General features: G+C 38.1%; 2 protein-coding genes and 1 long non-coding RNA gene across 4 annotated transcripts; 1 reads left to right on the top strand and 2 right to left on the bottom strand.

The window, feature by feature from the left end:
• Positions 1 to 150: 150 nt before the first annotated feature.
• LOC116161714 (dynein light chain 2, cytoplasmic) lies at positions 151 to 11,127 on the bottom strand. Of its 2 annotated transcripts, none has more exons than XM_031475167.1 (3): positions 10,992 to 11,127; positions 1,381 to 1,513; positions 151 to 1,332 (listed from the first exon to the last, which is right to left on the bottom strand). In XM_031475167.1, the coding sequence occupies exons 2-3, from the start codon at positions 1,486 to 1,488 to the stop codon at positions 1,171 to 1,173; spliced, it is 270 nt and encodes an 89-aa protein (XP_031331027.1). In that variant the 5' UTR covers positions 1,489 to 1,513; positions 10,992 to 11,127; the 3' UTR covers positions 151 to 1,170. The 2 variants fall into 2 exon arrangements, with proteins under 2 accessions (XP_031331027.1, XP_031331026.1); XM_031475166.1 differs by lacking the exon at positions 10,992 to 11,127 and adding an exon at positions 1,770 to 1,931.
• A 7,810-nt stretch (positions 11,128 to 18,937) lies between these two features.
• On the bottom strand, positions 18,938 to 19,286 carry LOC116160954. Its single transcript, XR_004143357.1, has 2 exons — positions 19,213 to 19,286; positions 18,938 to 19,163 (listed from the first exon to the last, which is right to left on the bottom strand). It is a non-coding gene; the product is annotated as an uncharacterized LOC116160954 (long non-coding RNA).
• A 5,495-nt stretch (positions 19,287 to 24,781) lies between these two features.
• LOC116162539 lies at positions 24,782 to 25,301 on the top strand. Its single transcript, XM_031476174.1, has 2 exons — positions 24,782 to 24,895; positions 24,940 to 25,301. The coding sequence occupies exons 1-2, from the start codon at positions 24,848 to 24,850 to the stop codon at positions 25,249 to 25,251; spliced, it is 360 nt and encodes a 119-aa protein (XP_031332034.1). The 5' UTR covers positions 24,782 to 24,847; the 3' UTR covers positions 25,252 to 25,301.
• The last annotated feature ends 352 nt before the right edge of the window (positions 25,302 to 25,653 follow it).

Below are 25,653 nucleotides of genomic sequence, written 5' to 3'. Positions count from 1 at the left end.
AGACATGGGAAAATACAGTACACATAATTTCTTGTCTACTTCTTAGTAGCATATAACGGAAGCTCGAAACAATTGATTTATAACTTTCTGAACAATAAGTCATTCCATAGCTGGGTGTCAAGACAGAAAAAGGATGAAATAATAACACGCTAGCTTGTATATAATATATTAAGAGAATATTAAATGTATATAGTACGGAAAGAATCTTTTAGTGTACTCTTCTCCAAGATTTAAATGATAAAATATATGTAATGTATAAACATACAATATACAAATTAAAAATTATGGACGTCTCGAAGCGGCCACGAATATCCTTTAAATTCTTGAAACCTAACGTACTCCGTAAAGGTGACAAAATTAAACAAGCCTCCGGGTTAACAATTTGTGCAAAAAATTACCTATCGGTCATCCACAACCAAATACCCACGCGATTCTGAAACTTAATTCTTCCAAATTGCTGACCGGTAGAAGGCAGCTTTTTTTTTTTATTTTTCTATCGACTAAATTAGTCATCCTTTTAGAAGAACCAAATCCATCACCGCGCGCCTTTCCCCCTAACATACCTCTACATATTAACGATTAAACACTACGAGTAAGAAAAGACCCCCAAACATAATCGACCTCCTTTGATTACGAGGAATTGTTACAACGTTCCCATTTTATTTAAGAATTTGAAGGAATAACAAGGTAAACATTTACATAATTTTTAGCACTATATTTAAACTTCTTATGTACAAATGAACGAAAACGTATTTTGACCATATAATCCCCATGCCGCTCTCTCTCTCCCCCGCTCTAAAATTAAATAAAGGTCGACTCTCTCGCAACCTAATTTATGTACAAACATGATCACCTATATCACATAAAGAGTCCCGATGATGGCAGTTGCGTTTATCACTGAAAATGGCGAAAATTAACCCGAATGTTATATGGTCAAGAGCGTTCGTTGCGCAAAAAGAAAAACACGATGAGTGGGTGAACAGAGAGAAAAAATTATATTTATTCCAATTATAAAACTATCGATTTCGTTACATTTCCTAAGCGATCTCTGCGATTGTTAGAAAATGAGTTTGGACGATTTAAAATTAAATCAATCAGGGAGGAAGCTGTGCTCTAAGTTAATTAAACCGAATTTGGAATACTGAGGGAATGACTTTTTGTGTTAAAAATTTAGCCGCTTTTGAATAGCAATATTGCCACCTGTCCCAGGTAGAAGTATATGAAGTGGCGCGTTTCGTGGGTGACGTACGATCCGAAGTTGCGACCTACGATGCAGTGCCATGTCGGGTTGTATTTCTTGTCGAATTCCTTTTTGATAAAAGCGGCGATATCCTGAAACGGCTTGGATTAAATCGCGAAGACACGCAAAGAACACGGTACCTTCTCGATGTTGTACTTCTCAATGGCCTGGGTCGCGCAGTCGACGGCGTCCTGTTGCATATCCTCGCTCATGTCGGCGTTTTTAATCACTGCTTTGCGATCGGTCATCTTGCTTTCGTTAGGAGAGTGCGACCTGCAACAGACACAAAATGAATTCCTCACACTGGTCCGGATAACGAGCACTTTAGGTCTCGGATACGAACAGTCGCATGGGCAATAAGCTCGCTCATACTACTGGCACGACCCTACCCCATGCCACGGTTTTGTCAATACAACCCAATCAAATTTTTTAAAGGAAATTATGCGAAATAAATCTACGATTGATTATCTGTCTCGTGGAAGACCATGCAAATTTATGCAAAACGAATTGGGGGGAAAGAGAGACTTACGTTAAATTTTTCGGAAGTTTACACTAAACGCGACGAACGGAACTTTGTTTTTTATTTATCGAAAAGTCTTGCTTTTTTTTGCCAAAAATTTTCAACTGTTTGCCACCCTCGATCCTTCCCGGATTCTAGAATTAAATAATGCAATTATTTCATTGGACGACACTTAGAGGCGTCTGGCCGAGGTTTCTGGCATGCGACGCGCGCAGCCCGCTTTCGCTACCAGTGCCGGCTTTATTGAATTTTTTCAAAGTAAAGTAATCCATACAGGGTCGCGTACTTTCAGTATCGCTACTAATTAATATGCATTTTTAAACAATGTTCGTCGTATTCGGAGGTAAGTGAACTTGAATGTAACGCAATTCCAGTTTCTAAGTTACGCACGATACGTAGGTAAAAGGGCCGTTTTCCCGCGTTTCATTTTTTCGAATGGAAAAAGGTGACCGATAGGTCCGTCACAAGAACTTGTGTATACAGTCCCTATTTTTGGCTAAAGGCACAATACCCTTTCCTAAAGTCAAATTGTACTGAATCCGCGTGTAAAAAAAAAGGAAAAAGGCCAACGTGTTTCATTCCTCCGGCACTCCGGACTACAGGAATACCGGAGGCGGGCTGCTCAGGGCTTCCTGGCCCTCTTCAGCCAGAGAACGGGATTGTAAGGATGGGTAAAGTTAGGGATTGGAACGGAAGGAACGGAGTTAGGGTGCTGAGGGGGAGAGTACTGCTCCAGCATTCGCCTCGTAGATTTCAACATAATGCTAGCATTATGCGAAGCTACGTATGTCTGAGGAAAACCCCCTGACAAAACCCCAGACAGAGCAGTCGGCAGCGGGATTCGAACCCACAACCTTCCGAATAGCATCGGTGAGAGCATCCATTGCGCCACGTGCCTCGCGTGTAAAAGTAAGCGGCTCTATATACCTCGTCTTCTAACAACCATCAACAACGGGTTGCTAAGAATCAGCTTTCCGATTTTACCTTCCCCAAAGCAAAGAAATACAACCCCGTGTGGTGGAGACACAAAATCAAGCGACTGATTGTGGACCACCAGAATAAGCGATGGCCAGGGGGCGTTAGGAGTCTATAACTTTTTATTGAGAAGTGTGATCGAAAAAGTACGAATTGTTTTGGATTCTACGCACCAAAATTAATAAGAAAAAGTGTTTTCCCGAGATATTTTGGTGCAGTTGATTTTTGGTAAAAAAGGAAGGTTATACACTGCCTTTTTTGAGACCCGAAAAAAAAATTGTCTCTGATCGATCCGGAAAAACAATGTTCTTATAGAATGTGGCCTATAGAGTCCATAATTTCAAACAGTTCCAAGATTGGGCTATTAGTTCAAAAGTTACAGCCCTTTGAATTTTTTTTCGATATTGGTTTCTAGTCTATAACTTTTGATTGAGAAGTCTGATCGAAAAAGTACGAATTATTTTGGATTCTACGCACCAAAATTAATAAGAAAAAGTGTTTTTCCGAGAAATTTTGGTGCAGTCGATTTTTGGTAAGAGAGGAAGGTTATACACTGCCTTTTTTTGAGGCCCTCAAAAGAAATTGTCTCAGATCGACCCGGAAAAAAATTTTTCTTATAGAATGTGGCCTGTTGAATCCGTAATTTCAAACAGTTTCAAGATTGGGCTACTAGTTCAAAAGTGACAGCCCTTTGAATTTTCTTTCGAAATTGGTTTCTAGTCTATAACTTTTGATTGAGAAGTCTGATCGAAAAAGTACGAATTGTTTTGGATTCTACGCACCAAAATTAATAAGAAAAAGTGTTTTTCCGAGAAATTTTGGTACAGTCGATGTTTGGTAAAAAAGGAAAGTTACACACTGTCTTTTTTTGAGGCCCTCAAAAAAAATGTCTCAGATCGACCCGGAAAAAAATGTTTCTTATAGAATGTGGCCTGTAGAATCCATAATTTCAAACAGTTTCAAGATTGGGCTACTAGTTCAAAAGTTACAGCCCTTTGAATTTTCTTTCGAAATTGGTTTCTAGTCTATAACTTTTGATTGAGAAGTCTGATCGAAAAAGTACGAATTGTTTTGGATTCTACGCACCAAAATTAATAAGAAAAAGTGTTTTCCCGAGAAATTTTGGTGCAGTCGATTTTTGCTAAAAAAAGGAAGGTTGTACACTGCCTTTTTTTGAGGCCCTCATAAAAAATTGTTACAGATCGACCCGAAAAAAAAATTGTCTCAGATCGACCCGGAAAAAAATTTTTCTAATAGAATGTGGCCTGTAGAATCCATAATTTCAAACAGTTCCAAGATTGGGCTACTAGTTCAAAAGTTACAGCCCTTTGAATTTTCTTTCGAAATTGGTTTGTAGTCTATAACTTTTGATTGAGAAGTCTGATTGAAAAAGTACGAATTGTTTCGGATTCTACGCACCAAAATTAATAAGAAAAGGTGTTTTCCTCAGAAATTTTGGTGCAGTCGATTTTTGGTAAAAAAGGAAGGTTATACACTGCCTTTTTTTGAGGCCCTCAAAAAAAATTGTCTCAGATCGACCCGGAAAAAAATTTTCTTATAGAATGTGGGCTGTAGAATCCATAATTTCAAACAGTTTCAAGATTGGGCTACTAGTTCAAAAGTTACAGCCCTTTGAATTTTCTTTCGAAATTGGTTTCTACTTAGGGATCAAGCGTCACAGGTCAGAAGGGAGCAGGGAGCATTCCGGGGCCTGGTTCAGGTCATCAGTCTGAGAAGAAGCCCAAGCTTTCTGGAGTAGGTACTCAAATTTGCCGGTGCTGAAACGAACTTATGGACAAATTGCTTCGGCGGAGCGCGGGGCTCAAGGTGATCATTGTTCCGGTGTCACAGTCTGAGATGAACAGACAGAACCCTTTCTTCGACTAGAATCAGTAGCCATTGTAGCCGAATGGGAGGATCAGTACCTATACCTCAGATTAATCTTATCAGGTCCTGAGACGGAGCGTCACTGGAGCAGCCGTGAGCATCACATAATCAACTGAGCCATTTAACTGGTGAAGCCTTTTCTGAGTGTTACAGTACCTAAGTACTCTATCGCTGTTCACCACCCGCACGTGTAGTAAGGGAGGTATGCACTGGGGAAAAAATGCCCCCCCCCCACTTTTTTGACGGATATACACATTTTCAGCACCAGGAGCCCGAATCAAACAAAATCTCGATGATGTCGGTCGTTCTGTATGTCTGTCGGTCTGTTAGGTCAGTGACAAGAACTTGTGTACAGTCCCTATTTTTAGCCAAAGCCAAAGTCAATTCATTTATTAAGCTTAAGATAATTATCCTCAACCCGTTTATGTGAAAATAGCACGCGTCGGCGGTGTCTAGGTCACTAGCTCGTGGAGGGGGGGGGGCACCCCGACGTTCAGGACAGAGCAGTAGTTACGCGATAGAAGATGCCCTTTCATCAGATGACAGGGTTCCACCAGAATCAACAGGTTGCCATTGTGGCCGAATGAGAACACCTTAGACTGACCTTATCAAGCCCGGAGACTCAGACAAACGTCCTTGAGTAACACTAGGTGATGGCCGTGCTGTACTGGCTTCCGGATGACACGGTCACAATTTTGAAACGCTTGCGGAGGCAATATCATGATCTTAGGACGGGCCTCCGGAGGAATTTCTTCTGCAAGATTCCTTCTCGCATTCGGCATCGCTCGGGAGCTTGACTTCGGTCAAATGACAAAAATCAAGCAGAGAGAAGAGAAAAAAGTCTTCTAAGAAGGTTTTTCCTGTAAAAGCGAAAAAATCAGTGAGATCGCTTATATTCCTGAAATTCCTAATACTTATTCGTATTCTTGACACTCTGTAAGTTTCTTGACATTCTTGAGCTTTCTGAGATTGTTGATGAATGTCTCCATATAGAATTAGTGTGTGGTCTATGGTTGTCGAAAAATATTGCACTAATTTTGTTTTTATTTTTAGAATGTCTATCCTTCGTCACATAAATTATACAGATCCAAAATAATTTCAAAATAACATTCAGTAAATACATACTTTCACCACATTTCATGATTCGTTTAGCCATTCCGACGTATCGCCTGATGATGGACGAGAAATAAAGTCCGAAATCGATAGAGACTAACATTCTAAAAATAAAAACAAAATTAGTGCAATATTTTTCGACAACCTTTCTGAGATTCTTCATGCTCTGAAATTCCTGATTATTTATATTCTTGAGATTCTCTGGAGGTTTCTTGATGTTTTTGAGATTTTTGTGATTATTGATATTTTTATGTGATTATTCAGATTCTTAATATTCTTGAAATTCCTGAGATTCTTCATATTCTTGAGATTCTGGAGTTTTTGGACATCCTTGAGATCCTTGATATTCTTTGGATTTTGGAGATTCTTGAAATTCTTGAGATTCTTGAGATCCTTGAGATCCTTGAGAAGCTTGAGATTCTTGAGATTCTTGACAATCTTGAGATTCTTGAGATCCTTGATATTCTTTGGATTCTCGAGATTTGAGAATCTTGAAATTATTGAGATTCTTGAGATTTTTGAGATTCTTGAGACTGTTTATGTTGCGGAAATTCTTAATATTATTCGCATTCTTGACACTCTGTAGGTTTCTTATGATTCTTGAGCTTCCTGCGATTCTTCATATTCTGAAATTCTTGCTAATTTATATTCTTGAGATTCTCTGGAGGTTTCTTAATGTTTTTGAGATTCTTGAGATTTTTGTGATTATTGAGATTCTTGTGATTATTGAGATTAATATTCTTGAAATTCATGAGACCCTTCATATCCTTTGAAATTCTAGAGATTCTTGAGATTCCCAAGATTCTGGAGTTTTTGGACATTTTTGAGATTCTTGAGATGCTTGACATCCTTGAGATTCTTGAGATTTTTGAGATTCTTGAGATTTTTGAAATTGTTTATGTTCCTGAAATTCTTAATATTATTCGTATTCTTGACACTCTGTAGGTTTCTTGAGATCCTTGAGCTTCCTGAAATTCTTCATATTCTGAAATTCCTGATTATTTATATTCTTGAGATTCTCTGGAGATTTCTTGATGTTTTTGATATTTTTGTGATTATTGACTTTCTTATGTGATTATTGAGATTTTTATGTGATTATTGAGATTCTTTATATTCTCGAAATTCCTGAGATTCTTCATATTTTTGAGATCCTGGAGATTCTCGAAATTCTGGAGTTTTAGACATTCTTGAGATCCTTTAGATGCTTTGAGATTCTTAAGATTCTTGAGATTTTTGAGATTCTTGACAATCCTGAGATTCTTGAGATCCTTGAGGTCCTTGATATTCTTTGAATTTTTGAGATTCTCGAGATCGTTGTGATTATTTAGATGCTTGAGATTGTTTATGTTCCTGAAATTCTTAATATTATTCGTATTCTTCTTCTTCTCTTGGAATTCGTGATTATTTATATTCTTGAGATTCTCGCTGGAGGTTTCTTGATGTTTTTGAGATTTTTGTGATTATTGAGATTCTTATGTGATTATGGAATGTCAATAGATTCCTAATATTCTTGAAATTCCTTAGATTCTTCATATTCTTGAGATTCTGGAGATTCTCGAGATTCTGGAGATTCTCGAGATTCTGGAGTTCTTGGACATTCTTGAGATCCTTGAGATGCTTGAGATTCTTAGGATTCTCGAGATTCTTGACAATCCTGAGCTTCTTGAGATCCTTGAGGTCCTTGATATTCTTTGGATTATGGAGATTCTTGACAATCCTGAAATTCTTGAGGTCCTTGATATTATTTGAATTCTGGAGATTCTTGAGATCCTTGAGATTTGAGAATCTTGAGATTTTTGAGATTCTTGAGATCTTTGTGATTATTTAGATTCTTGAGATTGTTTATGTTCCTGAAATTTTTAATATTCTTGACACTTTGTAAGTTTCTTAAGATTCCTGGACTTCCTTCATATTCTGAAATTCCTGATTATTTATATTCTTAAAATTCTCTGGAGGTTTCTTGATGTTTTTGAGATTTTTGTGATTATTGAGATCCTTATGTGATTATTGAGATTCTTAATATTCTTGAAATTCCTGAGATTGTTCATATTCTTGAGATTCTGGAGATTCTCGAGATTCTGGAGTTTATGGACATTCTTGAGATCCTTGAGATGCTTGAGATTCTTGGGATTCTTGAGATTCTTGACATTCTTGATATTCTTGAGATTTTTGAGACAATCTTGAGATTCTTGGGATCTTTGAGGTCCTTGATATTCTTTGGATTTTGGAGATTCTTCAGATTTTTGAGATTTTGGGGTTCGTGAGACTCTGAGGATTCCTAAGATTCTCGAGATTCTTTAAATTCTTGCGGCTCTTGAGATTTTTTTAAGATTCTTCATATTATTGAGATTCTTGAGTTTCTTGAGATATTTTAAAATTTTATGATCTTGGAATTCTTGATTTTCTTGAGATACTCAAGATTCTTGAGACTCTTCATGTTTTTGTGATTCTTGAGCTTCTTGATATTTCTGTGATTGTCTTCATATTCTTGAGATTTTCGGGGTTTCTTGATGTTTTTGAATTTCTTGATATTCATATTTTCGGGATTTTTGAGGTCATAAGTTTCGTGAAATTCTCGGAATTCTCGAGATTCTTAAGTTTCTTGAGATTTTTGAGATTCTTGAAAGATTCTGAGAATTCTTGACATTTTTTAGGTTCATGTGATTTTTGAGATTCTTCAGATTTTCAAGATTCTTCAAATTTTTGAGATTCTTGTGGTTCCTGAGGTTCTTCATTCTTTCAGGGATTCTTCCAATTCTTGAAATTGTAGATTTCTTGATGTTTTTGAGGTTTTTTTTGATATTTTTGACTTTTGCGATTTTCGTGATTTTTGAGATTTTGAAATTCTCGAGATTCTTGAGGTTTTTGAGATTCTTTAAAGTATTTGAGATCCTCTAAATCCTTAAATTTCTTGAGATTCTGATTGTGATCCTGGATGTTTTTGAGATTCTCAAGATTGTTGAGATCCTTGACATTCTTAAGATTCGTGAGATTCTTCATATTCTTGAAATTCCTGAAATTCTTCATTTCTTGATATTTTTGAGGTTCTTGAGATTCTTGATATTTTTAAGATTTTCGAGTTTTTTGAGATGCTTTTGAGATTCTTGAAACTTAGGATATTGAAATTATTAAAATATAATTAATATGACGGTGGTTGTTAAGAGTCTACAGATTCATCAACGCCACCCCACTCTTCAACCTCCCGAAATTCCTTTAAAAATTTCCTTTTTTTATATTTTTCGGATCTTCCTAATGCTTCAGCGACTTTTTACCCTTAACACTGTTCAAATTCTCCACATCTTCCATTTTCTCTAGATCATTTCTATGAATATTATTCAAGATTACCTTGAAAGCCCTTTGCAGCTTATGGTATGTTTTAAAATTGTCTTGAGGTACTTTATTTTTGGGTCATTCTAGGAATCGTTTCCTCCTTCTCTGTGGTGAGATTTTTGAGATTCTTGAAGACTCTTCAGATTCTTTAGATTCTCGAGATTCTCTATTATCTCGAGTTTCGTGAGATTGTTGAGATTCCTGTGATTCTTCATATTCTTGAGAATCTGGAGAGTTTTGGGGTTCTCGAGATTCTTGCTATTTTTGACATTTTCGGTTTTTTTGTGAAATTTTGAGATTTTTAGATTCTCGAGATTCTTGAGATTTTTTTTTATTTTGGGGATTGTTTTGGAGGGTGTTTTTGAGATTTGGAGATTCTTGAGATTCTAGAGATTCCTGAAATTCTTGAGATTCTCGGTAGGTATTGTTGAGATTGCAAATATTGAGATGTTTACGATTCCTAAAATGTTTGAGATTCTACGCAAATTTTTGGAATTCTTAAAATTCTAAAAATTCATGAGTTTTTTTATATTCTTGTGATTATTTATTGAGATTCTTGACATTCTCGAGATTCTCCCAATTTTTGGGAAACTTGAAATTCCTGAGATTCCTCCAATTATGGAGGTTTCTTGTTGTTCTTGAGATTTCTAATATTGTTGACTTTTGAGATTCATCATATTCTTGAGAAACTCTTGATGTTCTTGAGATTCTTGAAATTGTCGAGATTTCAGATGTCTCTGGAATTCTTAATAGGACGAAGGTTGGTAAAATTCTATAGATCCATCCGCGATACGCCAGTCTTCAGCACCTTAATCGAAATTCTTTTTAAAATTCTCTTTTTTTTTAATTTTCCGGGTCTGATGCTTCAAATCATCTATTTTCGCTGAATCTTTTCTATGAATGTTCTTCGAGATTCCTTTGAAATGACCTTGAAATTCTCTGGAAATACTTTACTTCTTGACCTTCATAAAATTTTAAAGATTCTTAAAATCCTCAAGGTTTTTGAAATTCTTACGATTTTGGGGATTCTGGAATGCTTAACATCGTTGCTTTATAAATTTTTGATTGCAAATTGAAAAGTAATCTTTTGGCGATACTCAAAAATCAAGAAAGATTTACGGCGGGGTTAAATAATGACGAAATTTACCGCGGAAAGTGATATATGGATGGCTCACAATAATCGAAACGCGACAACCAAGGCCGAGTAAAGTTTTGAACTTTGATACTTTTCATATTTGTAAATGTACGTGTTAATACATTTGACTTGTAACAATTTTGGAGGCTACACCTAATGAACCCGAAGGCGGAAGAGTACTTTATGTAGATTTAGCGTTTCACACTTTTGATCACCTCCACAAGTGGGTGGTGGGCTGGTGGATGCAACACTAGTTACCTAATTCACATATTTGATGCTTTCACACATGCTGTTATTTATTTTAATCAGTACAAGAGCAATAATCATGAAAATGCAACTAATTTTAGCCAGAAACGCGCGCGAGTTTCTTTGCACCAAAATGGCGCCCCTCATGATTTCGTTTGTTCAATACTTGTATGCCTAAAGCATCTGTTGGCTTGTAGCGACAAATTTTCGGTTTTTGTCGCTGAAGAAATCATGCACAGACATGCGACATTTATTAATAAGCATCCCTCCAACATCAATCATGCTGATAATAATAATAATTACTGTACCAATGTATGTTTAATTTAATGTTGTCTGCGAATGATGCTTTAACAGATCTGCTCATTCGATTCGGCGGAGCTAAAAGCATACAAATACATCACAAAACATAATAATAATAATGATAATCTCTGATTGTACATGCCCATTCTAAGCCGATAGGTGTATAGGATGTGATACCAACGGAAACAAATAAAATTAGAAACGTGCATGACAAACAGTGCAAAATTCGTCCATTTTCGCCTTACCTGATCGATAATCCGTAGGTATTGGCTTGCTATGCGGATGGTTCGGCAATCAGAGCATAGCCTAAAGGTCGCGAAACATTGTCGAGAGGTGCTTCGAATATTTCCCAAACTGAATTTGATTAAAAGGGAGAATCGATTTTGAGTTGCGTCACGGCGTCGAGACGGCGCGTGCGTCGCAAGTTCACGTTCGGTCTGATAAAAATGAAACAATTAATCGGCATCGCCAAGGTTGTCTTCGAAGGAAGATCGCCTTGGAAGACTCTGCAATAGGCAATCGCCAAAAAAACGCATAATCGGTTTGTGATGTAATTAGCTAAGATAATTAAATGACGAAATTTAATTAATTTAAACTAAGGTAATCACCAAAACGATGGATATTCCGATTGCGATTTTATCTACGACTGAACTTAATTAAATTCAATAATTTGATGGATTAATTAACTAATACCATGCTGCTGCATTGGTTTTCTCTTTCTGTTAAATTAATTAAGCAATTGATAATTAGTTTAAGATTCTTTGAGATTGTGGTTAAATGTACCCAAATTTGATAATTGGATGGACTAATTAAGTAATATCTTCGATTAGATAAATTAATCCCTACTAAAATGCTGTTTAATTATCTTATAATTATCTGAATTTCGTTTGTTATTCTTGGAATTTAATTTAGTAATTACAATTAATTTAAACCGAGCAAGTTATTTAGTATTGAATTTAATTATTTAATTGGCTACCACAATTCAGTGACGAAATTGGTCCAATTTAAACAATCAATGGGTATATTTCTTCCATACGTCCCAATCGCCCTTTGTAACTAGCCTCCTCCGACGATGCCCTCTTGAGATATAAGGAATTGCATCCGATTACAATAAGGGGCCGAGGAGGAGGACTATGTTTGGTAGAAATTAATTCCTTTCGATGAGACCTTTCATTAGAGTATGATGAAGGATAAAACCAGCGCCGCCCTCTACCCCCATTTTGATAAGGGGTGAGTAAGAAGGACGGTAGTTGGTAGAGTTCATTAGAGTACCATGAATGATAAAACCAGTGCCTCCCCCACCCCCTATTTTGATAAGGAGTAAGAAAGAAGGGCGGCAGTAGAAAACATTTCCTTACCATACCATACCATGAAAGATCCAAAGAACTTTTACCCCCTCCCCCACCCTCTCCAGCCCTTGATCTCGAAAGAGGGTCGCGCAGGAGAGTTATAGTTTGGAATTCATTTCGATGAGACCTTTCATTAGAATACCATGAAGTGCAGAACGTGTTTTCAACCCCCCCCCCCTCCTCCAATTTCCAAAGTTTTGCTTGGCACCACTAAAGGCATGTGCATGAAAAATCTGAGAACAATTAATTGTCGCATGTAAAAGTTATGCACGTTTTACTTTCAAAAACAGCACCTAAGAAAATAATTCGTGGGGTCCCCCCCATTAAGACACCGACATTTGATGGCCTTTTGGCACACCTTGAAGAGGTAGCAATACAGAAATAAATACGATGAAGGACGGGCAATTAACTTCAAAGAGGGAAGAGGAAGAAGGAAAGTATAGCAAGAAAAAATGATAGGCAGAATGAGGTAGGGAAAAGCAAAAGGAAGAGGAAGGTAACGAGGAAGGAGGGAAAAAAGGGGGACGGGGTGGGGGGCGTAGTAAAAAACGAAAAAAGAAGCTAGTAACGAGAACATGGCAAAGAAAGCGGAAGGACTAAAGGAAAATTGGATTGGAGAGGAAGGGAAAGAGAAATATGCAAAAGAATTAAAATTTAGAAGAGAGAGAAAGTATTATTGAAGGTTGTGGTGGGGGCAGAAGGTGGGGTGAGAGTAACAACAGGTCAGGTGACGAGAAATAGAGGTGGAAGGGAGTAGGAAAAGAGAATGGAATTGAGACGAGAATGGGAATAAGGAACATAAGACGTAAGAAAAACAAGAAAGGGTCGAGAAAGAAGAATATAAACGGAAACACAAGATAATTAAAAAAGGAAACCGAAACAAATAATAAAAAGTGCCAGAGGAAGGAAAAACAGGAGAATGAGAATGCGACGAGGAAGGAAGCAAAAAGTCAGAAGGAGAACAATCAGAGAAATAGAAACAAGTGTAAGATAATGAAGAAGGGGGAAAAGTATGAAAATGAAAGAAGCTGGGGAGGGGAGTGAAAAGGCGGAAAGCGAAAGGAAACTACAAAAAAGATAAGTGAAGATACGGCATAGAAAGGCTAAGAAAAGGAAGAAGGGAAGAACGTTATGGGAGCAAAGCAATTGTGCAAGGAAGAGGAGCCGAAAGAGATGAATCTAAAGCACATGTAGTCGAAGTAGAGACCCGAAAAAGGATAATCAAAGCAAAGGAGCTAAGGGAAGTAATTAAAAGAAGAGAGATAGAAGGAAAAAAAGAAGCATAGAAATAGGTAGAAGAAGAAGTGGGTGCTAAAGGAAGATAAACGATGCAGAAGGAGTTAAAAAGAGCAAATGAATGAATAAAAACTAGAGCAAAGAGAGAGAGAGAGAGAGAGAGAGAGAGAGAGAGAGAGAGAGAGAGAGAGAGAACGAAAAAGAATTTGATGAGAAAAAAGTCAAGAAATACAATGAGGAGAAGGAAACAAAAAGCATAAAAAACTTCTAAGTAAAGCAAGAGAGCAAAAGGGAAAAGAAAACAGAACAAGGGAAAGCCAAAATGAGAAAGGGGATCGAAAAAATGAAAAGGAATCACAGGATGGCATAGAAAACGAAGAGAGAAGGATAAGAAACCGAAACAGATGAAATAAGGAAAATTTAGTAAAAGGTGTCAAAAGAAACAAATTAGTTTAAAAGAAAAGAAAAAGGAATACTTTAAAAGGAAGCAGAGGGGAATAGACAGACGCATAGAAGCAAAAGGAGAGGAAGAAGGAGAGAAATCGAACAAGAAAAGAGAAGTAAACAGAGAAGAGGAAAGGTGAAAAAAGTTAAAGGAAAAAGGAAGAGGAAGGGGCTGTAAAATGTGAGTGGAACCGGTGCAAGGGGTACAAAGGTAAAGAGGAAAGAAAAAGGGAAATGGGGAGGAGTTAGGTGAGGTGGAAGAGCAATGGCATGGACAGAGAATATTTAGTAAAGTAGTGAAAAGGAAACAGAGATAGGGAAGAGGAGAGCAAGTAGAAGGTAGAAGAGAAGAAGGAGTAGAAGAAGAAGAGTGAGAAAGGGACAAGGGAAAAGGATATGGAGAGATCCGAAAGTCGAGACGCCTAAAGGTATATAAGAATAATAAAAAAATAAGTGCTAGAAAAGAGAAAGAGTAGGTGAAAAGAAGGAGAATGTAAAATTAGTGGGGAAATGGTGAGAGTAAAACAAGGGAAAACAAAGAAACAGGAACTGGTAAGATGAAGGTGAAGGGTAATAAAACTAGGGAAATGCGAGATGAAAGGAAATGGGAGTACAAAAAAGGAAAACATAGAATGGGAAGGGAAAGAGAAAGGGAAAAGGAAAAAGAAATGGGCAAAATGGCGAGACGAAGCGCAGGTGTAAAGAGGGAGAGGGAAAAAGAGACTAAGAGGAAAAGAAGCGTGAAAGTTAAATGCGTGGTGATGTTAAGCAAAAGGGGTAAAACATTAAAGGAAGGAAGTGAAACAGGAATAGGAAACGGACAGAAATAAACAAGAAAGGTATAGGACGGTGCAGAAATAGAGATAGCGGAAGCAGAAGAAGATGAAGCGGAAACGGCTGAGGAGAGAGGTGTCACAGGAAGTATACCAAGAGAAAAGATAGAAAGGATGAGGCACTAAAAAGTGAAAAGAAGAGGAAGGTAAAGCGGAAGGAAAAAAAGGAAATGGAAAAAAAGAGAAAAGAGCTAGTTACGAAAACATGGGAAAAGAAAGTTGAAGGGAGAAAGGGAATGGAAAATTAAAAATAGGATTGGAAAGAAAGGGAAAGAGGAATATGAACAAAAAAAGATAAATAGAAAAAAAGAACATAATTAAAATTCAAAAGATAAAGAAGCATAAGCAGATAACGTACTGAAGAAGGGTACTAATCATAGAAAGATGAAGACGTGGGGAAAGAAAAAAAAAGGGAGAAGGTGTAAGGGAACAGTAACAGTAAACAGAAAAGTCAAAGAAGAATTGAAGGTTGAGGTGCGTGTACGACGTAAGGTATAACAGATTAGGAGACTGGAAATGGAGGTGGAAGGGAGTAGGAAGGTGGTGGAGAATAATATGTGGCAGAGGAAAGCAAGGAGGCAAAGAATCAGAAGGGGAGCAATCACGAAAATGTGAACAAGTGTAAGATGAAGCAGGGGAAGATGTATGGAAATGAAGAAACCGGAAAAGGAAGGGGGGGGGGGTAACGAAAAATCGGAAAATGAAACATAAAAAGGTAAAGGAAGATTGGGTAAAGAAGAGGAGCCGAGAGATGAATCTAAAGCAGATGCAGTCGAAGTAGAGAGCTAAGAAAAGTAATTAGAAGAAGATAAAGTGGAAGATGAAGAGATAGAAGAAGAAGAAGCATAGGATTACGCAGCAGAAGAAGATGAAGAGGAGAAAAATTGCGAAGGGGGCGCTAAAGGAAGATAAACGATGCAGAAGAAATTACTGGGAGCAAAGGAGGGTGCGATAAAAGAAGGGGAAACAGGAAAAACAAGAAAGGCAAAGGAATTGGTATGTAGAGAAAAAAGAAACAGATAGAGAAGGTCAGGGAGAAAGTAGAAGAATGTAATGAGGAAAAAGAGAGAGAGAAATCATAATAAAATATGGAAAGTGAGATTACAATAGAAAATACGACGGAACAAGGGATCAAAGGAAGGGGAATAGAAACAGCAGAGTACAAATGTAAAATGAGTAAGAAGGAAACACCAAAATGTATCGAAACAGATAAGCAGAAATTAGGAACTGGACGCAGAGGATGATCTGAAGAAGATAAGACAAAAGAGAAAGATTAATATAAAGATAACAAAAAGAAAAATATGAAATTACGAAGATTAAGAAAAAGCGCTAAAGGAAGCAAATTAGCGTAAAAGGAAAGAAAAGAAAGGAAGAAGGGGCAAAATAAGAAAAAGCAGGGGAAATATTAAAAATAGACGCAGAGGAAGACAAAACAGACGAATAGAAGCAAAAGGAGAGTAAGAGAGAAATGGAAAAGGAAAGGAGAAGTAATAAGGTATGAGAACGAAAGAGATAGGGGAGGAAAAAAGGAAAAATGGCTTGTGAAGTGGGAGTGGAAGGACAAGGGACAAGCGAGAGGAAAGGCAATGGGGACGGGGTGGAAGGCATTGTTAAAGGCCGTTAAAATTAAGTGTTTTAATGCCTTCCAAGGAGCGCCTCTTAAATATAATCAAAGTGGAGAATTTTTAAAGGCCGTTGAGGGCCTTTAACAGTTTTAAGGGATCTTTAAACGCCTTCAAAAAAGGGCTCACTATGGTTCGGCTTTCAAAACCATCAAGGAACAAAAAAAAAACTCAAAAGTCGTCGAGAGGTCTTTAGACGCCTAAATAGACATTTGACGTCGAGATTTTGCATAGCCTTTGGGAGCATCCTTAAGGATGTCTAAGGGTCTTTTAGAGCTAATACATAACGATCAGTAGTGGAGTTGAGCCCATAGGAAGTAAACTAATAAATTACAAGCCTTTAGAGCCTTGATTAGTCCTTAAAGGTACCTACATTTAATAGGTTTTAATAATGACCTTTAAGAACCTTTAAGGTACTTTTCAAGGGTTCTCGATTTCAACCCATTCAAGACTACGTGCATCCCAGACCTGTACAAGAAACTTTGAGCTCCAAGAATTTTTCAGAACCTTTAGAACAGAAGAAGAAGAGTGAATCGTAAAGGCGCCAAAGGTCTCCTGGCGATTATTGGATGCTCTTTGGGGCACCTTTGGAGACAGTTTGTTATATTTATAGGGTCTCAAAGACTTGAGGGTTTATGTGTCTTTTAGGGACCAGCTCAAGGCTCATGGCAAATGGTTTGTGTTACAATACGAATTTTTCATTCAGGGCTCCAGACTCAAAATTCTACTAGTCTGGAATCTCTCTGGAATTAAGATGCAGGATTCTGAGATCAAAATTAAAGGACCTTTGGTGGTTTAAGAGGAACAACAGTTTATTAGTGCAGGTTAGTCGTGATTAGTCTGTAACAGGATCGCCGACATCGACATCCCCTAACTTTGATTTGCCCATACCTCCGCCAAATTTACCCATAATTCCTCCCGCTTCCTTCATCACCTTTTCTAGGGCACCCGATACTCCTCCTTCACTCGACATGATGTCCTTCACTTTATCTATCATACCGTGCACCTTCTCCTTCACACCCTTGGATAACACGCCACCTCCTCCCATGGCATCTTTTATTATATCCCCAATCGCTTGCGCCTAAAATCGATAATTATTGGAAGAAACGAACCTTTGGACGTTACCTCCACCACTGCGAAAATGAGCGCAACTGCAAGTAGGAATATAACGAACCGCATCTCGACAATAATGTCCCATTCTTGCAAAACCGACGCATTTTATAACCGGGAGGCGACCCAATTATGCCGGTCATGTTATTCCCAGTGCAGTTACATAAATTATGAAAGGAAAAAAATTGAATGCAGTTATGGAGGATATTAATTTTTTACTCCAATGTGATCATTAGCGATGCAGGTTGCGTTAACAATGGAAGACAGTTTTTAATCTAATCGACCCCGTTATTGTTGCGGAGGCTACTGCTTTTTTGTGAATTCGGTACGTGAAGATTGATCTGATTGATTAAAGGGTAACGTACAATTGCGCTTGGTTTTGACTTTGTATTTTAGACAACCTAGGGCAATTTTCACATGTACCGCTTAATAGCTAACGTGAACGAAAGTATGTCTGGCGATAACTAGAAACGTATTTGCGGTTACCACGATATCTTAGATTTTCGTTACGTTCTGTTTAAAGCCAAGCACGTGACGGAAGTGCGGGTTTTCTATCGGTGGTTAGGGGACGCCAGTTGAGTTCATTGTCGTTCAGAAAAAAATCTTTTTGGTTTTTCTCAAACATTCTTCAAAGACCTTTATGAAATACGTCAAAGAGCCTCCGTGAATCGCCAAAAAGTGCCTTTAAGTTTCACTCCAATGACTTTAAGAGCCTTAGTCATTGATAGTCTTGAAAACTGAACCTTGATGATCCTTTTGTTTAACACCATTAAAGATTCCTAAGAAGTTTTAAAGGCCCTTGCCAGCTTTTAAAAATAGGAATGAGGAATTTTTTAGGATCTCTCATGCATGATCCCAAAAACTTGTAAAAAAGGTTTGATAGCCTAAAACTTTTAAAGGTTCTTTCAAATTCGAACATTAAACACTATGAAAAGTTCTTTAAAGCCTGTTAAAGGTCCATAAGGCTACTAAAAATACGTCGAACCATTTCCCAAAGTTTCATCGCAATCGGATAAACGGTTTCGGAAAGCATAAGAGACAGACAGACAGGCAGACACCCACGCAAACATTCTTTTTATTTATGCAGATAAACGGATCCTAAGATTCTCTTAAGGGCCTTTTGAGAGTATTTGAGAGGTCTTGGGAATCTACATGAGTCTTTAAGAGCATTAAAAGTCCTTAACCGGCTGTAAAAACCCCACACTCTTTGATTATATGCAAGAGACTCGCCTTGAAAGGTGTTTGAAGATTAGTATGAGCCTTTGTTAGTTTTAAAATGGTTTTAATAGCCTTGAACAGGAAATAGGTTGCAATAGCGCTCACGGGCTTCAAAAGACCTCCAATAATCACCAAGAAGCGTTAACAACCCCCCCCCCCCCATCTCTTTAAAAGGCATGTATGCCTTTGAGAGTTCTAAAAACCTTAGTTACCATTCATCTAGCACACAAAGAGTCAGATTGCTAGCCGAATCCGATCCCTCGGACAGGTACTTTGTCCCGCGTTCGAAGTATGCCACCTTGCGAGTGACGTAACGGTGTGTTGTTACGGTTATTAACATCCCCACCTTTGGATTTTGATTCCTGAACACTAAACAAAGTTCATTTCAAAAAAACATTTATTTCCATTGTCTTCTCCCGCATCTACTGTCTAAGAGGCTTCGTGGTTGCGGTGCAAATATCCCCTATAGTAACGGATTTGATTTTGTCCCTCAACTTGTTTCCAGTTCCCTGCATCGCATCCCTCATATTGACCGTCGTACTGGTACTCCGATCATATCTAGTCGTCGTTTCCCCGCCATCGCTTCCTTGATTCTCCTGCAGAGACTGTAAAATACCGAACTAGATTTGATTTTAAATTTACCCAACTGTGTACTTTAGCTTGAACCAAAGTGGTAGCGAGTACGACAAGTAGTGCGACTTTCATCACTGGAGTCTGGAACACAACGGGACCATTCGAAAATCATCCCATACTTTTAGTTTGAAATGAAGTCATTTTCTCGTAATTTTTACTTTGTACTGTTCCTCTTTGTACCCGCAAGATAATTTCTGGCAAACAAATGTTCTGCTTTGTTACGAAATAATAGCTCTGACGCGCACTCCATTCAGAATTTGTTTACACGTGCCAATTTCATTTAATGTCTTCTCTATTTTTGCCATTTTTTCGTATTTACCTATACGTCACTGGCTGACATCATTCTTTACAGTGGTGTAGGTAATGAAAGGGAAGAAAATAGAAGGTGAGGAGTCACCATCCACCTTTGTACTGTATTATATGACTGTATGAGAATAATGTAATGTAATGTAACGTAATGTAACGAACGTAATGTAACGTAATGTAACGTGATGTAACGTGATGTAACGTGATGTAACGTGATGTAACGTGATGGAACGTAATGTAACGTAATGTAACGTAATGTAACGTAATGTAACGTAATGTAACGTAATGTAACGTAATGTAACGTAATGTAACGTAATGTAACGTGATGGAACGTAATGTAACGTAATGTAACGTAATGTAACGTAATGTAACGTAATGTAACGTAATGTAACGTAATGTAACGTAATGTAACGTAATGTAACGTAATGTAACGTAATGTAACGTAATGTAACGTAATGTAACGTAATGTAACGTAATGTAACGTAATGTAACGTAATGTAACGTAATGTAACGTAATGTAACGTAATGTAACGTTCTAACGCGCGATAGTGGGAACGTTGCGACGTATCTGGTAATTACGCGAGTGTTCTGGACTTACATTGCTTGCGTGTATAAATGGTTGCGGACCGAACATCGCAGGCAGTTTACTACCGAACGAGATCGAGTACGGACGAAACATTGAGCGCGAAAATCTGATATAAATTGCGAAGTGTGATATAAATAGTCGATATAAATTGTACAGTTTTTATAGTGTTTTAGTTTTGTTTAATAAATATTGATATAAATCGAACCCGAATTTATAAATCACGTTACAGTAATATAACGTAATGTAATGTCATGTAATGTAGGGTCACATAACGTAACGTAGCCTCAAATAACATAACATTAATTCATCACTTCATTTAAAACTTCATCATCAATTCTAATGCCTTTCGAGTCCTCGGAAACCTTTACTAGACTCTTTAGTAACTTGAGACGGCCTTTGTGACCCTTATAGGTTCTTTAGGAGGACACTTCAAAGCTCCGCTAAACTTTTGAAAGGTTTTTCAAGACCTTTCAATGCCTTGAGAAGATCTTCACGACGCTTATAGGCCGTACAAGTCTCCCAAAAAGACCTTTCAAGTCTCTGCTACAAATTTCTAAGGCTCTTCAAAACCATTTAGTGCCTTGAGAAGACCTTTACGGCCATTTATAGAGAAATAAGTCTCTCAGAAGGAACCTTCAAAGCCTTTTTAAGGTTTTTAAAGGAGTTTCAGTGTCTTGAGAAGACCTTTTCACTCATGGGCCATATAAGTTTTTCGAAAAGACCCTTCAAAGTTCCTCTCAGCCTTTTTAATGTTCTTCCTCTCATTGTCTTTCCTTCGCGACGCTATATAAATCATATGTCTCTCAAAAGGACCTTTTAAAGCTTCGCTAAACCTGTTTAATACTCTTCAAAACCTTGCGTTGCTCTGAGAAGACCTTCAAGGAACCATATCGACAATATAAGTCTCCCAAAAAGACCCTTCACTCCGCTAAACCTTTTTAAGCCTTTTTAAACCATTTAGTGCTATGAGAAGACCTTTACGACCTTTTGTAGATCAATATCTCTCAAAGGGAACCTTCAAAGCTCATGCAAGCCTTTTTAAGGTTTTTAAAGGGGTTTCAGTATCTTGAGAAGACCTTTTCACTTATGGGCCACATAAAGTTTCCCAAAAAGACCCTTCAAAGCTTACCTAACCCTTTTTAAAGCTCTTCAAAGCTATTTAGTGCCTTGAGAAGACCTTTACGACCCTTTATAGATCAATAAGTCTCTCAAAAGGAACCTTCAAAGCTCCCCCAAGGCCTTTTAAGGTTTTTAAATGCGTTTCAGTGTTTTGAGAAGACTTTTTCACTCATGGACCATATAAGTTTCTCGAAAAGACCCTTCAAAGTTCCGCTCAAGCTTTTTAAGGCTCTCGAAACCATTTAGTGCCTTGAGAAAACCTTTGCGGACCGTGATAGATCAATAAGTCTCTCAAAGGGAAACTTCAAAGCGCCCCCAAGGCTTTTTAAGGTTTTTAAAGACGTTTAAATGTCTTGAGAAGACCTTTTCGCTCATGGACCATATAAGTTTCTAGAAAAGACCCTTCAAATGTTCCTCTCAAACTTTTTAATGTTCTTCTTTTCATTGTCTTTCCTTCGCGACTCTTCATATAAGTCATATGTCTCTCAAAACGACCCTTTAAAGCTTCGCTAAACCTGTTTAAGACTCTTCAAAACCTTGCAGTGTTCTGAGAAGACCTTCAGGAACAGTATCGGCTGTATAAGTCTCCCAAAAAGACCCTTCAAAGCTCCGGTAAATCTTTTAAGGCTCTTCAAAAGCATTTAGTGCTTTGAGAAGACCTTTACGACTCTTTAGAGATCAATAACTCCCTCAAAATGAGCCTTCAAAGCTCCCCCAAGGATTTTTAAGGTTTTTAAAGGCGTGTCTTGAGAGGACCTTTATAAGATACATCAAAGCTTCGCTAAGCCTTTTTAAAGCTCTTCAAAACCATTTAGTGCCTTGAGAAGACCTTTGCGACCCTTTATAGATCAATAAGTCCCTCAAAAGGAACCTTCAAAGCCCCTCCAAGCCTTTTTAAGGCTTTTAAAGGCGTTTCAGTGTTTTGAGAAGACCTTTTCGCTCATCGACCATATAAGTTTGTCGAAAAGACCCTTCAAAGTTCCACTCAACCTTTTTAATGTTCTTCGTTTCATTGTATTTCCTTCGCGACTGTTCTTATAAGTCATATGTCTTTCAAAAGGGACCTTTAAAGGTTCGCTAAACCTGTTTAAGACTCTTCAAAACCTTGCAGTGCTCTGAGAAGACCTTCAGGAACAGTATCGGCAATGTAAGTCTCCCAAAAAGACCCTTCAAGGCTCCGCTAAACCTTTTTAAGGATCTTCAAAACAATTTAGTGCCTTGAGAAGACCTTTGCGACCCTTTATAGATCAATAAGTCTCTCAAAAAGAACTTTCAAAGCTCCCCCAAGGCTTTTTAAGGTTTTTAAAAGAGTTTTAGTGTCTTGAGAAGACCTTTTCACTCATGGATTATATAAGTTTCTCGAGAAAACCCTTCAAAGTTCAATAAGTCTCTCAAAAAGAACTTTCAAAGCTCCCCCAAGGCTTTTTAAGGTTTTTAAAAGAGTTTTAGTGTCTTGAGAAGACCTTTTCACTCATGGATTATATAAGTTTCTCGAGAAAACCCTTCAAAGTTCCACTCAAGCTTTTTAATGTTCTTCCTTTTATTGTCTTTCTTTCGCGACTCCTCATATAAGTCATATGTCTCTCAAAAGGGCCCTTTAGAGCTGCTAAACCTGTTTAAAACTCTTCAAAACCTTGCAGTGCTCTGAGAAGACCTTCAGGAACCGTTACGGCAATATAAGTCTCCCAAAAAGACCCTTCAAAGCTCCGCTAAACCTATTTAAGGCTCTTCAAAACCATTTAGTGCCTGCAAGCCTTTTTAAGGTTTTTAAAGGCGTCTCAGTGTCTTGAGAAGAGGCTCTTTTAGTGCCACAAGAATGGGCCATATAAGAGCTGCACTTTTTTAAAGCTCAAAGTTTCTTCCTGCAAAGCTAAATGTTAATCTTTTTAAAGGCCTTTAAGTGTCTTGAGAAGACCTTTTCACTAATTCTTCATATATGTTGTCTCCCAAAAGGGCCGTTTAAAGCTTCGCTAAGCCTTTTTAAGGCTCTTCAAAACCATTTAGTGCCTTGACAAGACTTTCACGACTCATGTGGGCCATATAAGTTTCTCTGCTGCACTTTTTTAAAGCTCAAGACATTTCAGTGGTTTGAGAAGACCTTCATGACTCCAGTAGGTCATAGTCTCTCAAAGAGGCCCTTCAAAGCTACGCTACGCGTTATGGACCCTATAAGTTTTCCAAAAAGACCCTTCAAGCCTCCGATACACTTTTTTAAGGCTCTTCAACACCTTTCTGCACCTTGAAAACCTTCACGACTCTTATTGATTATATAAGTCTCCTTCAAGGCTCCTCTAAACCTTTTCAAAACGCTTCAAGACCCTTTCATGCCTTTAGGAGACCTTCACGACTGTTATGGACCAAATAAGTCTCGCAAAAGTCTCTTCAAAGCTCCGATAAACTTTTTTAGGGCTCTGCACGATCTTTCAGTGGCTTGAGAAGGCTTTCACGACTCTTATTGACCTTATGTCTCCCAAACCGACCCGTCAACGACCTTCTACACCTTTTTAAGGCTCTTCAAGACCTTTCAGTGCTTTGAGAAAACCTTCACGACCCTCAAGTTTTCTAAACAGACCCTTCAAGGCTCGGTTAAACATTTTTAAAGTTCTTTACGACCTTTTAGTACCTTAAGATGACCTTCACGACCCTTATATAGGTCCCCCGAAGGTACTCTTCACAGATCCTCTAAATGTATTTAAGAGTCTGCAGGACCCTTTTAGTGCCTTAGGAAGACCTTCACGACACGTATATTTCCTAAAAGACGCGTCAAAGCTCCGTTAAACTTTTTTTATGGGCCTTCAAGGTCTTTCATTGCTTTGAGAAGACCCTCACGGGTTTTATAGGTCATATAGGTCTCACTATAAAAGACCCTTCAGAGATTTGCTAGACCATAGAAAGGCTTCTCAAAACCTTTTCGTGCCGTGAGAAAACCGTTACGACACAGTTCAAATCCCTGCATTATGTTTTATGGTCTTTCAGCACCATTTAGCTTATTATCCCTTAGGAACCTCGAAAAAACTACGCAAATCCCCAAAAAAATCTTTAAAATCCCGCTACATTTTTTAAGGTTTTTCAAGACTTTTTAGTGTATTGAAAAGACCCTTAAAACTCTAAAAGACTATATCAGTTTCCCATAGAGATTTCTCAAAACCTCTCAATTCTCCGAGAAAGACCATTCAAGGCTCTGCTAGGTTCTTGAAGACCTTTTAGAATGAGACAAAGCCTCAAGGTTTTCTCCCTTGAACGCCACTACACTGCACTACTACACTACACCACTACACTACACCACTACACTACACTACACCACTACACTACACTACATCACTACACTACACTACACTACACTCCGGGCTCTTTCTCTTATTAATTTTATTCCTATGAACTCAAAAATAAGGGACTTGCTAAATTTTTGCGTAGCAATATCTCGCATTCGACAAAAAATTGAAAAATCAATTGTATTGCATAACATATTTTAGTTTTTTTGGCCATTTATCCACTTACAAAGCAACCACAGGCAGTGCACAATGTACGGATTTGGCCCATTAAACACAATTTGATCAACAACGCGAATATAATTGCCCCAATTTAATGAATTCTGTTTATTTGCCATACAAAACTGAAAAGTTTACACAATCGTTAGAGTGAAGAATGAGGGCCGTAGTTGTGGTTGCTGCCGTGATCTTAACAATCGCTCAGGTAGAGACCTCTATTGAGAACTTTATGTTACCTTAGTTTTGCAGGGGACGTTTGCTGAAGATGACCTGGGCAAGGCAATTGTGCACACCGTATCCATCATCCACGATAGCGTAAAATCCCTTTTGAAAACGATGTTTCAGAAGGTGAAGGACGTCGTGGAAAACGTGGCGAAAAAACTCAACGAGATGGTTCAGTCGATAGGCAAGGATCAGCACCAAGACCAAAAACAGCCTGATCACACCGAAAAACCCAAAGGGCAAGGGGGCGAGCAAAAGCCGAACCATGATTCGGACCCAAAACAAAATGGCGGTTCGAAGGTGGTTTCGGATGGCAAAACGAGCAAGCTATACATGTAATAAACTTCACGTGTATTTAGTTTGACAAATAAATATTCCTTACCTCTGTTTTTATGAATTGGCAGACAGCTGTCCGTCTGTCCAATTTTTTGTTGGTTTTGAGCTAATTTGTAAAAGTGGGGGAGGGATAAGTAAAAATTCCGTCATCGGTGCTCTAATCGTGACGAAAGGAATGGTATGTGGTATTGTCGGTGTGGGTATAGTGACGATCCTGTGGATCAGCTCTTTGGAACCTACAATGGGCCTTTGGTGTGCCTAAGTGCTGCCTGGTAGGGCTACCCTGTGCACAGATACATAGAATGGATGTCCTTTTTACTGCTACGGCGACGCTAATTCTGTGTTTCAACGTCTCTTTCCTTGTCTAAGATTTCAACCGTCAGATCGGACTATTTCTGATGTCCA

This window comes from Photinus pyralis, unplaced genomic scaffold (genome assembly GCF_008802855.1).
Source record: "Photinus pyralis isolate 1611_PpyrPB1 unplaced genomic scaffold, Ppyr1.3 Ppyr1.4_LG10, whole genome shotgun sequence".
NCBI classification, from domain to species: Eukaryota; Metazoa; Arthropoda; class Insecta; order Coleoptera; family Lampyridae; genus Photinus; species Photinus pyralis.
This window is presented reverse-complemented; position numbering and strand designations above follow the sequence as displayed.

Excerpts from the sequence above, each read along its gene's own strand:
- LOC116162539 (XM_031476174.1), top strand. The coding sequence starts at position 24,848 with ATGAGGGCCGTAGTTGTGGTTGCTGCCGTGATCTTAACAATCGCTCAG. Across the intron at positions 24,896-24,939 it reads TGATCTTAACAATCGCTCAG|GGGACGTTTGCTGAAGATGA; the intron begins GTAGAGACCTCT and ends TTAGTTTTGCAG.
- LOC116161714 (XM_031475167.1), bottom strand. The coding sequence starts at position 1,488 with ATGACCGATCGCAAAGCAGTGATTAAAAACGCCGACATGAGCGAGGAT. Across the intron at positions 1,333-1,380 it reads AGAAGTACAACATCGAGAAG|GATATCGCCGCTTTTATCAA; the intron begins GTACCGTGTTCT and ends AAGCCGTTTCAG.